This window comes from Ochotona princeps, chromosome 6 (genome assembly GCF_030435755.1).
Source record: "Ochotona princeps isolate mOchPri1 chromosome 6, mOchPri1.hap1, whole genome shotgun sequence".
NCBI lineage: Eukaryota > Metazoa > Chordata > Mammalia > Lagomorpha > Ochotonidae > Ochotona > Ochotona princeps.
In genome coordinates, this window is record NC_080837.1 from 15,036,133 (window position 1) to 15,048,072 (window position 11,940).

The window sequence follows — 11,940 nt, forward strand, 5'->3', positions numbered from 1 at the left end:
TGTAGAGTTAGACCAGCGTTTTATTCCATGATGTTAAGTTCTTGAGTGAATTGCCCTTTTTTAATCCACTGCGTAATATGTTGGAACCAAAAAAAAAAGAAAATGTGAATACCCTGTGGCAGTTGTCTGTGCATGCTCTAGCCCTGAACGAAATGAAAAAGATAACATGTTGGTTGTGTGTGTGTGTGTGTGTGTGTGTGTGTACAAGTAGAAATCTCAGGAAGACGTTTACCAGGCTACTAATTGGTATGTTTGATAATTTAATGTACTCTCTGTCTTTGCATTTTCTCTCTTCCAAATTCCCTATAGTAAACATGTTTGTAATAAGGAAAAGATGAGAAACAGCCCTTATTACTTCCTGGTCGTGTTCCATACCTTTTCGAGAATTGGCAGAAATAATTCTTAGGAGTAGCAGACTTAAATGTTTTGCCCTTTTCTGGTTTAGTAAAAAGAACAAATAGATTTCTTTTACTTCTTCTATCATTTCCAAAAACACTTCATTTCAATTTGCCAAACAAAAGTAGAATATAATAGTGTAGATGTACTTCCCCCAGACTGTAATGAAATAATTTATGACAGGTTTATTTATTTGAGAGCCAGAGAGAGAACAATCTTCCATCTGCTGGTTCACGCCCTAAATGACCAAAACAGCCAGGACTGGGTGCAGGCTAATGCCAGGAGCCAGGACCTTCATCTGGCCTCTCGTATGAGTGGCGGGGATGCAAGCCCTTGGACCACTCTCTGCTGCTTTCCCAGGTGCATTAGCAGGGAACTGCATTGGAAGTAAGGCAACCAGAACTTGAACTGGCACCCGTGTGGGATGCCGGCATCATAAGTAACAGCCCAACTTGCTGTGCTGCCATATTGGCTCCTCTGATACAATAGTTAAAAGAATTTTTTACTAAGATGGTATGATATACAATTCTATGTAAATTGAAGTATATTGGTTGTGGTTGTACAGTTTGGTCATGTTTATCCTGTGAATGAGAAGGAACATGTTCGTGTCAAAAGAAAAGCATTTGTGTGGAGAGGAAGGAGTGTAATGAAAACTAAATTAGAAAAACTTGGACTTCTTAAGAGAATGCCAAATAAGTGCTACTTTTAATGCAATGAAAGCCAAAACATGAATATAGAAATTATGAACAGGTCGGGCCCGGCACCGTGGCCTAGCGGCTGAAGTCCTCACCTTGAACGCCCCGGGATCCCATATGGGCACCGGTTCTAATCCCGGCAGCTCCCATCCAGCTCCCTGCTTGTGGCCTGGGAAAGCAGTCGAGGACGGCCCAAAGCATTGGGACCCTGCACCTGCGTGGGAGACCCGGAAGAGGTTCCTGGTTCCCGGCTTCGGATCAGCGCGCACCGGCCTGTTGCGGCTCACTTGGGGAGTGAAACATCGGATGGAAGATCTTCCTCTCTCTCTCCTCCTCTCTGTACATCTGACTTTGTAATAAAATAAATAGATCTTTAAAAAAAAAGAAATTATGAACAGGTCATGTAAGTGATTTGGGGAGTTTCATCATGGGAAAAAAAATCTTCAAGAGGGAGTATTACCATCATTTGTGAAAGAGAATGGTAAAATAAAAAATAAATGTTAGTTTCTCTTCATGAGAGCCACTTTGTTGTGAGGCTCGAAAAAATGTCACATTGTCACATATCAAATACTTCTTAAAACATTACCTGAGTGCTTTGTAAATGTTAACCATTATTTCTCAATACAATATTCTGCAAACTGTCATAAAAACAAAGATGTAGAAACTGAGGTATAGCGAAGGCATAACTTGTATGAGACCACACAATAAATGGCAGGACCAGGATTCAAATCTCTGTCATCATCCATATCCAGATTTTTTGCTTGATCTATTGCCGATGAGTAACAGAGAAGTGAGAGAACAGCAGAAAAATTAAGCGGAAAAACAAACAAGGAGCAAAACCTCCTTTCGCCAGGCTAAAGTTATCCCTTTTTCTGCCTAGGGTTTTAGTTCTATAAATGTATCATGTAATATCAGAACTGCTCTGTAAAATGCATCTATTGTTTGTGAGATAATAATGCAACTTGAGATTTGTAGAGATATACAAAGAATTTTATATATAATTTTATATATATATATATTTTTTTTTTTCAGCTGTGTGTTAAAAATAAGTCCTCATCCCTACCATGTAAGACTCAGTTGTAAATGTGTATTCTGGAGGCTGTGGCTTTGTTTATGATGCTTCCTGGAATAGTCTGTGCTAATGATCAATGCCACACTTTTTTTTTTTTTTCATTTTACCTGTTATTCCATTGGTATCAGTGTTATTAGACTACTGAAGCTGGATCAGCTGGTGATAGGACTGCAGTTTAATATACTCATTGAGCCTCCTAGAGTAAGGTGCTTCCCATCATTTAATTTGCGTAAATTTGTATTTCTGACTTGAGCATCCCTGAAGTTCCGGAAAAATCAATAGAGTATGTGAATTCATTTATTCCATCCTGGTCTAGTATTTTGTGACCATAGATTGCAGAGCCAGTTTGAAAAACTGCCTGCCAAAGGGGTAGATCCTGCTTCATAGGGATGACACATCCATGCCCTGATTCCTGGGGAGCAGAAACTTGGCAAACAGAAAGGGACTCTTTCTATGTAAATCTTTTCTATGAGCAGAAAAGTTGTACAGTGGGTACGTGTGGGCAGAATTTTAACCAAACATTAAAGCAGGTGAAACCTTCAAGTCACAATGTAAAACTCATCTCAAGTGTTTGAGCATCATTAATGTGCAGGCCTCTTTGAATAAACAAAAATGAATAATTTTTCTAACTGTAGGTTTGTTTCTGACCGCTTAAAAATTATAAGCTGTGCGCCACTCGAACTGTCTTGTTGGTTGACTAAATCCTGAATTCATAATACTGAGCCAAAGTCTTTCCAGCTTATTGTAATTAACCCAAAACTTGAATATAAACTTACAACTTTCTGAATCTTAAGACTCTGAAAAATCAAAGTTCTTATTTTTCTAAAAAAAAAAAAAAAAAGTAAGCTCAGCAAATTCTAAGTTAACACTGAAAGAAATGAAAGTATGCTTTTTTACTCCACAAAGTCACAAACTTGTAGGGCTTTTCACAACCATATGTAACAAGCCCCGGGTTTTATAGATCAGCACTTTGAAGCTCAGGGAGACGAAGCAGTGTGTCTAAGATCACATGTAAGCAGGACCAAAATTCAAGTTTTCTGACTGCTGCTAGCTTACTTTTCTCCCCATTGTTCTTTTCATAATTTTATCCATCCAAATTGGGACAGAAGGCATTTGTCAGTGGGTTTCATTGTAAAACTGCGTTGCATAGGATCATTCCCTTTCCAAAAGTCTCTTTGAGTTGGTGAGTCATGTATGAACTAGGAACAGAAATCAAAGGTAGAAAAAGTTGACGATCTACCATGATGAGTCTTGTTCCCACTATTAACTCCTGTGCAGACAGCTACTATAAAGAATTAGCCCTTTGGGGGTCCATGTTGTGATATATCAGGTAAAGCCACCACTTGCCATCCTGGCATCCCTAATGGGTGGTCCCTTGCCATCCAGCTCTCTGCTAAGGACCGGGGAAAAGCAGCAGAGGATGGCCCACATGTCTTAACCCCTGCCACCCGTTTGGCAATCCAGATGAAGTGCCTCACCTGACCAAGTACTGACCATTGCAGCCATCTAAGGGAGTGAATCAGCCAATAGAGAATCCCTTTCTGTAACTGACTTTCAAAATTTAAAAATTCACATTTTAAATAGATGGTTTAGTTTTAATAGCATGCTTCAACTTACTTGTACTGCATTGTTCTCCATCAATTGCAGTGTAGGAAATGCCCAGCCCAGGAAACACATAAGCCATCGAATTGGATGGAATATGGAGCTATGTATGGATTGGATTTGAAAATTACTCCCAAAGTCTGAGTTATTTCCAGGAATAGATATTGGAGGCTATCTTACAAAGGTAGCTTATTACTCAGCTGTTGTGCTTTTTATACAAATAATCTAAAATGTAAGCACTTGCATGAATCCCTATGACAGTTGAAATCCCTGAGTACTGCACATAACTGCACACAGCTGCTGCAGGTCAGCAGACAGAGAGACCACAGCTGGAGTTGGACTAAGCATCCTGCAGCTTTGAGCCTGCTGGTACAGGACACAGCACAGGCATGCTTCTCTCAAGCTCCTGAGCCTCCATGCTTTTCCTTGAGAAAACCTGATTGCTCTCTTTGAATTGGACACCCCCAAGTTTTGGGTGAGGAGCTGAAGGGGGCTCCAAGTGTATGCTTGAACCCCAGACCACACTGCTGCTGTTGACGTGCAGCATGAGGAGCTGTGGGGCAGTCCCGCCTTCCAGTGCCGCCAGCCTGGGGTCACCTGGACACTGAGCGTGCAGGTCTGGGCGGTGCACAGACTGCCTGGGGTGAGAGGCTGGGCTCAGCAAAGCTGCCAGCGAAGGCCCAGCAGGCCACAGTGAGGGCTCCATTGCTGGGAAGGATAGAACATCCCCTCACAGGGAGCAGGAAGAAAGGACATGGCAGACACTTCTCTGGTGCCTCTGTGTGACCAAGTATTTGACAGCAGGTGCTGCCTGGCTGGGGAGAGGATGTGGGAGTCTGTAGGTAAGAGAAAGAGCTGGAGTGTGAGTGAGTCAAGGGAAGGGAGAGGGAGAGCCAAGGTGGGAGGAGGTTATATTGTTGCAATTTTGTGGACTCAGGGCCTGCAGCCTCCTGGCTTCCTCTAACATGGTGCTTGTCAGACTCCCTGGTCCACAGACTTCCTTGGAGTACTTGCTCAAGGTGGAGGCTCCTTGATCCCTGCCCTGGGACTGTGTTCCAGTGAGACTGAGGTCCCAGTGGGGACTGGTGCTGAATGCTGTGTTGGGTTCTTGGCCGTCTGCTGCAGAACTATGCTTTGCTGTCCACACAAGCATCCTGAGTGCTGGAGGCCCCACTGCAGGGACTCGGGCATCTCAACATTAGAATTTTGTTTCCAAAATGCATGAGTATTTCTCTTGACGTGATAATACCTTGGTATTGATTTTTTAGAAATGTTTGTAGCATTCATAACACTGGTACATTTGTAAAATGTCACTGCTATTAATAATCCTTGCAGATAGGGCCTGGGTGGCACTGTTTGCTGTAATGGCCCTTGCCATTGTTTTTGAACTGGACTGACAGGGATTATTCTGTGATTTTAAAAATTCATAATTGAGACAGTATTGATAACTTTTTTTTGCTTTAATTTCTTTTTTTTAAATTTAATTTTGTTTTATGACACAGTTTCATAGGCTCTAGGATTCCTCAAACCCCTCCCCATGCCCTCCCCCCATGTTGGATTCCTCCACATTGTTGCAGTAGTACAGTTCAAATCGAGTCATGATTCCTTCATTGCAAGCATGTACCATGCATAGAGTCTTGATAACTTTTTAAATAGAACCTGGATAATGAGAAAATAGCCTTATTTCATGAATATCACTGTCATTGTTAATGATTTATAGTATTTGAATTTACAGTTAATGAGAAATTTTATTTAAAAAATTTACAAAAATGTATTGGCAATAAATGAAAAAAAATGTGCTGTGTTTTTCTCTCCAGATAGGAACCAAGGCTTTAGTCTTCTCAACTCCTTGGCAGGGACAAACCATGGCCTTGAGTCCACAGAGACCTGTCACTCGGGGGTAAGGTCTAATTTTTTTCTGCTGTTCTTTTGACTTTCATGTCTCATTGTCATGAGTCTGAACACATGGATCATTTTTTCCTTTCCATGTAAGAGGTGACCAAGAATATTAAAAATAGATGAAAGGGAAACCTGACACAGCCCTGTTACGCCTAGGTACCTGTTGAGAGAAGAAGGCTAGTTTTAGTTAAGCAAGTGAGTCCTTTTAAGATGTCTGCAGTCTGGGCTGATTCACGTTTTGTTGGTAGGGCACTGTTCAAAAAACAAACAAAAAAAAATGTTGGGAATCCTTTAAAGCTTAAACTTACATCCAGATCTTTAAATAGAAAATTAAATTGATGGTTCTTTTTTTAAGTACTACTTCCTGTATACAAGGTCCTGTAGAAATCCGAGCCCAGGCCCCTGCCCTGAACAAGCATACGATCTGATTTCAGTCTTCTACCTCAAGGACATTGGTCCAGATTGACCTGGTCAGCATGCTGGAACCAAGTGCAAGTTCTATAGCACTCCATTGTCTTTCCAGGGACTTTTTCTTCACCAGCTATACATTTTTGCATTTTATATATATATTTGAAAGGCAGAGGGAGATAGGGAGAGAATGTTTCATTCACTAATTCACTCCCCCAAATATCTGCAACTGCCAACACTGGGCCAAGCCAAAGGCAGGATCCTGGAACTCCAGCTGGATTTTCCACATAGTTGGCAGGGACCCAAGTACATGAGCCACCATCTGTTGCCTTCCCAGGAGCCTTAGCAGGGAACTGGTTCTGAAATGGAATAATCCAGACCTGAACTGGGCACTCTGATACAGGATGTGGTTTTCTCAAAGTGCTTTAATCCACTGAGCCATATCATCTGGCCCCTCATATTTTGAATGTAACATGGATCTTAAGAAAAAAAAAATGTAACACTATAACAAAACCATAATCCTTCCTAGTTTCTCGTTGAGGGAAAGTACTCCCCAGTGAGTGAATTGTTAACCTTTTTTTTTTTTTTAATGTGATCTTGCGCCTTCTCTGCATGCCTCATGCCTATTACTGCCTCTAAAGCCAGCTGAGGAGCCACAGCCTGAGCGCTTTGGGAATAGGCCTGAGCGAGCCTGTTCCGTGTCTGTGCCTCATGTGTGCTCTTCTCCACAGCAGCTCCGCCTGCCTGCAGCAGACAGGACTGAACCTCTCTCGGATCATCGGGGTGCCACGTCGAACGCTACAAGTGCCACGGTGGATAGCCTTGTGGGTAAGGCCCTTCTCAGATCAGTTTGGTGTAGGCACATGGGCAGTTCATCATTGAGGAGGGAAAGAAAATTGATGGGGTGTCCCAACTGAATGTGAGCCTGCATGGCTGTCAGAGCAAAGGGGAGGAATGCACACTTAGCAGAGCTTGCAGGCACTGTTTTGTCTCAGCAGGATCCTGAATCAGATGGTCCCAGCAAAGACACAAGCAGGTCATGAAACAGCCTCACAGCTTTGCATCTGTTGCTTTCTTCATAGTGGTTAGCAGACAGAACTGATGGTCACAAGACTAGCAGTAGTATATGCATGCCCTTTCACATCCTTTTAAAAGTTCTTTTATATCCGCTTTTCTCCTGTGTTAATTTGACAGAGACTTTATTTTTGGTGATTAAGAGAAGTTTAATAAATTGACTAGTGATATCCAGCACCTGTAACCAAAACCGGGATGTCCTCTGCTACTCCAAGCTGCAAAGCCAGGGAGCTGAGCGGACAGGGAGCTGAGTAGCTGTTGCTTTTCTTCTACTGCAAACGGCTGATGTGTTACGTCAGAGAGGGCACGTGTGCAGCAAAGCTATTGTAAAGCTTTTTTTTTTTCTGATTTCAGGGTAACTCATGTGGAAAACTCAAGTGATTAGTTGCAGAAAATTTAAAGAAAAATAAATGTGTGTGAACTCCTTCCCTTTAAAGTTTATGCAACCTTGTCCTCTCAACTGAATCCTTCCCATTAGATTTTTTTGTTGTTGTTAAGATTTATTTGTTTTTATCAGAAAGTCAGATATACAGACAGGAGGAGAGACAAAGAGGATGATCTTCCATCTGCCGATTCACTCTCCAAGTGGCTGTAACAGCCGGAGCTAAGCTGATCCGAAGCCAGGAGCCAGGAGCCTTTTCCAGGTCTCCCAGGCCTTGGGCCGTCCTCGACTGCTTTCCCAGGCCACAAGCAGGGAGCTGGATGGGAAGCAGGACCCCCAGGACATGAACCTGTACCCATATGGGATCCCAGTGCGTGCAAGGCAAGGACTTCAGCCAGTAGGCTACCACACCAGGGCATTCCTACTGGATTTTAAACTAAAAGTTTAAAGAGTCTGTGCCATAAAAACAAACCCTCATCACACTGAAGGAGTGGGGAAGACAAAAATTACCCTAAGTACATTTGGAACAGAAATCAAAGTGGATCTCTTAGGACCAAAAACAAAAAGAACTGGCTGCAAATACAAAATCCTGCCTAATAAATGTTTCTCATGGGGTATGGCCTGGCAATTTTGAAATTATATTTATAAATAAAAACAATTATATATAGAAATTGAAAAATATATACAGATAGAGTTAAATCAGAGAAGAAGCATAAATAAGAAACGAAGGCTGGGATGAGCCCTTTATTTCTTCAATATGAACTCATTTTTTTTTTTTTTTTTTTTTTTGTTTATTTGAAAGCCAGAATTAGGGAAAAATAGATTTTCCATCTGCTGGTTCACTCCGCGATTGTCTGCAGTAGCTAGGACTGGGCCAAGCTGAAGCCAGGAGCTTCACCTGGGTCTCCCAATTGGGACCCCTTGAGAAGTGTTTGTATCCAGGTCTCAGGTAATCCTGCAGCATCTCCTGGTGTTAGGAAGAAAGAAGTGGCTCAGAGAAGAGCTGGGACATGTTGAGAAGACACAGAAACCAGCTTTGTGGAAGCGCCTCCAGTGGCTAAAGCAAGGGCAGAGGGACCTGCAGAATAGATTTAATATAGTTCTGGGTTGTAGTTCATGGACAAACTCCTTATCACATCACTGTGCTGAAAGGATCAAGCAGGGCAAGGCACCAGGAGCTGCACAGCTGGTTCCCATCGGGTACTCAGCCTTTGGCGGCTCTCAGCCAACCTAGTGTGTGGATTGCCTTACATGTTTGGTGCTTGGCACTTATAAATAACATGTGACAAATCCTTATTGCAGACCCCATGTTAGATCTGGATATTCAAGAACTAGCCAGTCTTACTACGAGAGGAGGAGATTTGGACAATTTTGAACGACTGTTTTCAAAGTTAAAGGAAATGAAAGGTACGAGATGCCTTGTGTGCTAGCATGTTCCCGTATGGATGTTCATCTATTTTATATAGTGGGATTTCGTTTTGTACCTACTAGATTGGAGTCTGAGCTCTGTACTTAGCTGTCTTGTGACATGTGCCTACTTGGGGACTGTGCCATCTTCTATTGGTAAAAATGGTCTGGGAAGAGTTCTCCTCTCTCAACTCTGTTTCCTCTAAACTTTTCCTCCTGTCGCCTCCCTCTGCTTCTTTCTTTGTGTATCTCCTTAACATAGATCCCCACCAATGTACTCAAAGCATCCTGCCGGGAAAATTAAGCTTTCTAATAACTGTAATAACCAACTCTGTTCCTTATAAACATATTTCTTTGAAACCTGCCTCCCACCTTCTGGGATTAGGACACCCATACACTCCAGTTTGTCTTGTGCTGTTAGACAAATTTCTGAAGATCTGTTTTCCCCCTAGACAAGGCTGCGACGCTGCCTCACGAGCAAAGAAAGTTGCATGCAGAAAAGGTGAGACAATCAGTGAGGTATTTATTGAGCTCCGTGCAATAACTACATATCACACTTATGTGCTTCTAGCAGGTCCTCCTGTGACCTCTCAGTTAACTGATAGCTGATTAAATATTTATACAGCAGTCAAGCAGTTGCTACAGGCAAACTGAGATCTTTTTTCAGATGTGTGTTGAGTGTAGCAGAGCTTTCATTGAAACTTGGGCTGTTTGCCTTCCTGACTTTGGGTTGGAAAACTCTTCAGTTGTTTTGTTTTGCTATTACCATCGCAACACGTGTTCTTGGCAGGCAACTTATATGGTTGATGGCATTCTGTTATATGAATGTGTCATAATTTGTTTATCTAGTTCTCTTTTGGACAGCAAGGCCTTATGCATTTCTTTTATAAATGCTGAAGCTCTGCCTCTCCTTACATATCACCTTCACATACAGTTCTTTGTACCCTTAATATAAAGAGGAGGAGAGGACCTTTAAGGGGTTTGAGGTATGTTGTGGGGGAGGGATGGAGAAGAAATGGTAGAATTTAAGGTCCATCAATCAGTTCAAGTTGTGGCGCAGAAATTGAGCTCAAGTTGAGCTGTTGCCTAAACTGTGTTGCTTGCTTCTCTCCACAGGTAGCAAAAGCTTTCTGGATGGCAATTGGGGGAGACAGAGATGAAATTGAAGGCCTTTCATCTGATGAAGAACAACACTAGTCTCCCCTAGGGTCTTAACTCATGACGAAGCTAGCATTCCCCACCTGAGATACCCCACCCAGCTGTGTTCTGTGTTACTGGATTTCCCATGAGCATGTAGGCAGGCCCCCCGTAATTATTGAGGCGCTTAAAGTCCTTAGTAGGGGGTAAAGGGGAAGTCTTCCTCAGTATACTGAAAAGGACCAAAGAGTATGACAGTACTGAGTGAGGATTCCTCTGGTATTCTTCTTTGTTCTGGAAATGGAAATAGAACAGACCCGAGAGGTCTCTGTGGTTTACCCAAGTCAGAAGAAAACTGCCACGCCATTGCTTGTCAACCTCTGACACCTAACTCCTGCTGCTCAGCAGGTGTGTGGGGATTCTCCCTGCTGGAGGAGCCTGTGACTGTGACCCGGGAGGCTTCCTCAGCTGCAGATATGACATGTGCTATATATAGGATGGGGTGGGGAAGTGGGCCCCAAGGTGGCAGCCCACAGGTTAGTCTCTAAGTGAAACACTGTGGCTTGGGTATTTCTTTTGAAGTGCGGTGTCTGAGCTCATGCTAGAAAAATAAATTGGAAAACCAATGTGGATTTTTAGATGGCAGTGAGCAAGACCGAGGTTTCCCACAGAGTCCCTCTCCGCCCCCCCAGAGTTCAGATGGTATGTGGCTGTGCACAGGAGGGAGCGAGAACCTTAAGGAATCCTGGATGGGCCACACAGTGAACGTGATCAGAGCCGAAGTGTTGTTCTCACGCTGTTGTGAAGAGACTCCCTTACCTTATTCTCTCGCTGCTCACTGCTGCACAGCCCAGAGCTGTGTTGTCACCCTGTATACCCGCAGAACAAGGCAGGTACCCCTGCTTCTCTTTGAAAGCCAAATGAAGATCACTGCCAGAGTAGCCACACTTAGGGGGTGGGTGAAGGTATGAAGGGTTAGATGCCTTGTTGTGCTCCCGGTGAAGGCAGACCCTCTCAGTCCTTCCAACCCTGCAGCCCCATGCCCTCTTGACCCTGCCAGGACTGAGCAGGTTGACCCCAGAGAAACCAACTGCCAGAGGGGAAGTAGAGCAAACAAGGGTCCCATTTCTGTTTTTGTAGATGCTTGGTTAGTGCCTATCATTACTCTTTGCTGAGCTGCCCGCCCCCTGCCCTGACTCAGAGCCCTGTGGAAGGATGGTGCTGGCTCCCAGGCCTAATGTGAGCTTCAACCCATTCACATGACATGCTCCCAAGCAAGGTGCATACCCCCTCCTGGGACCACCGTTGGAGCACTGTAGAACCAGAGATATGACAGGAGTAAAATGTTCCCAGGTCCTGCTGGCGCCGCTTTTGGCAGGAGCCATGGCAAAGGGTGGAGCATTCAGTAAGGAGCATGCTGGGAGCAGCCACTTGGGTTTGGTTTTATTTTCTCTCTCTCTCTTTTTTTTTTTTTAACTATCCTGAAGGTTTGTGTCTACCTCCATCCCATCGGTGTTTCTTTAAAGTGATCACATTAGCCATTGATTAATTCTATTAAGGGAAGTTGGGCCCTGAGGTTACAAAATGAAAGAGGGAACATGTTTTTCTTGAAACATGTAAGGTTTTAAGAAGACTTTTAGGCTATATAGTTGGTTAGGGATTAAACAAAGCTAGATCATTAAAATGATTATTCTTTTTTTATTTTTTAAAGATTTATTTTTATTGGAAAGGCAGATATACAGAGAGGAGGAGAGGCAGAAAGGAAGATCTTCCATCCACTGATTCACTCCCCAAGTGGCTGCAATGGCCGGAGCTGAGCCAGTTTGAAGCCAGGAGCCTCTTCCTGGTCTCCCACATGCAGGGTGCAG

The 11,940-nt window shown here is 43.3% G+C and overlaps 1 protein-coding gene across 3 annotated transcripts in view; it reads left to right on the forward strand.

The window, feature by feature from the left end:
* The window catches only part of AAGAB (alpha and gamma adaptin binding protein), a 50,957-nt gene extending 40,247 nt beyond the window's left edge, over positions 1-10,710 (forward strand). The window contains exons 6-10 of one of the 3 annotated variants that reach the window (XM_004578331.4): positions 5,583-5,665; positions 6,804-6,900; positions 8,831-8,935; positions 9,388-9,437; positions 10,052-10,710. In XM_004578331.4, the coding sequence (XP_004578388.2) occupies positions 5,583-5,665; positions 6,804-6,900; positions 8,831-8,935; positions 9,388-9,437; positions 10,052-10,132 (416 nt within the window). In that variant the 3' untranslated portion in view covers positions 10,133-10,710. The remainder of the gene's footprint in view (positions 1-5,582; positions 5,666-6,803; positions 6,901-8,830; positions 8,936-9,387; positions 9,438-10,051) is intronic. The other 2 variants (XM_012928804.3, XM_058665640.1) reach the window with 2 other exon arrangements.
* The last annotated feature ends 1,230 nt before the right edge of the window (positions 10,711-11,940 follow it).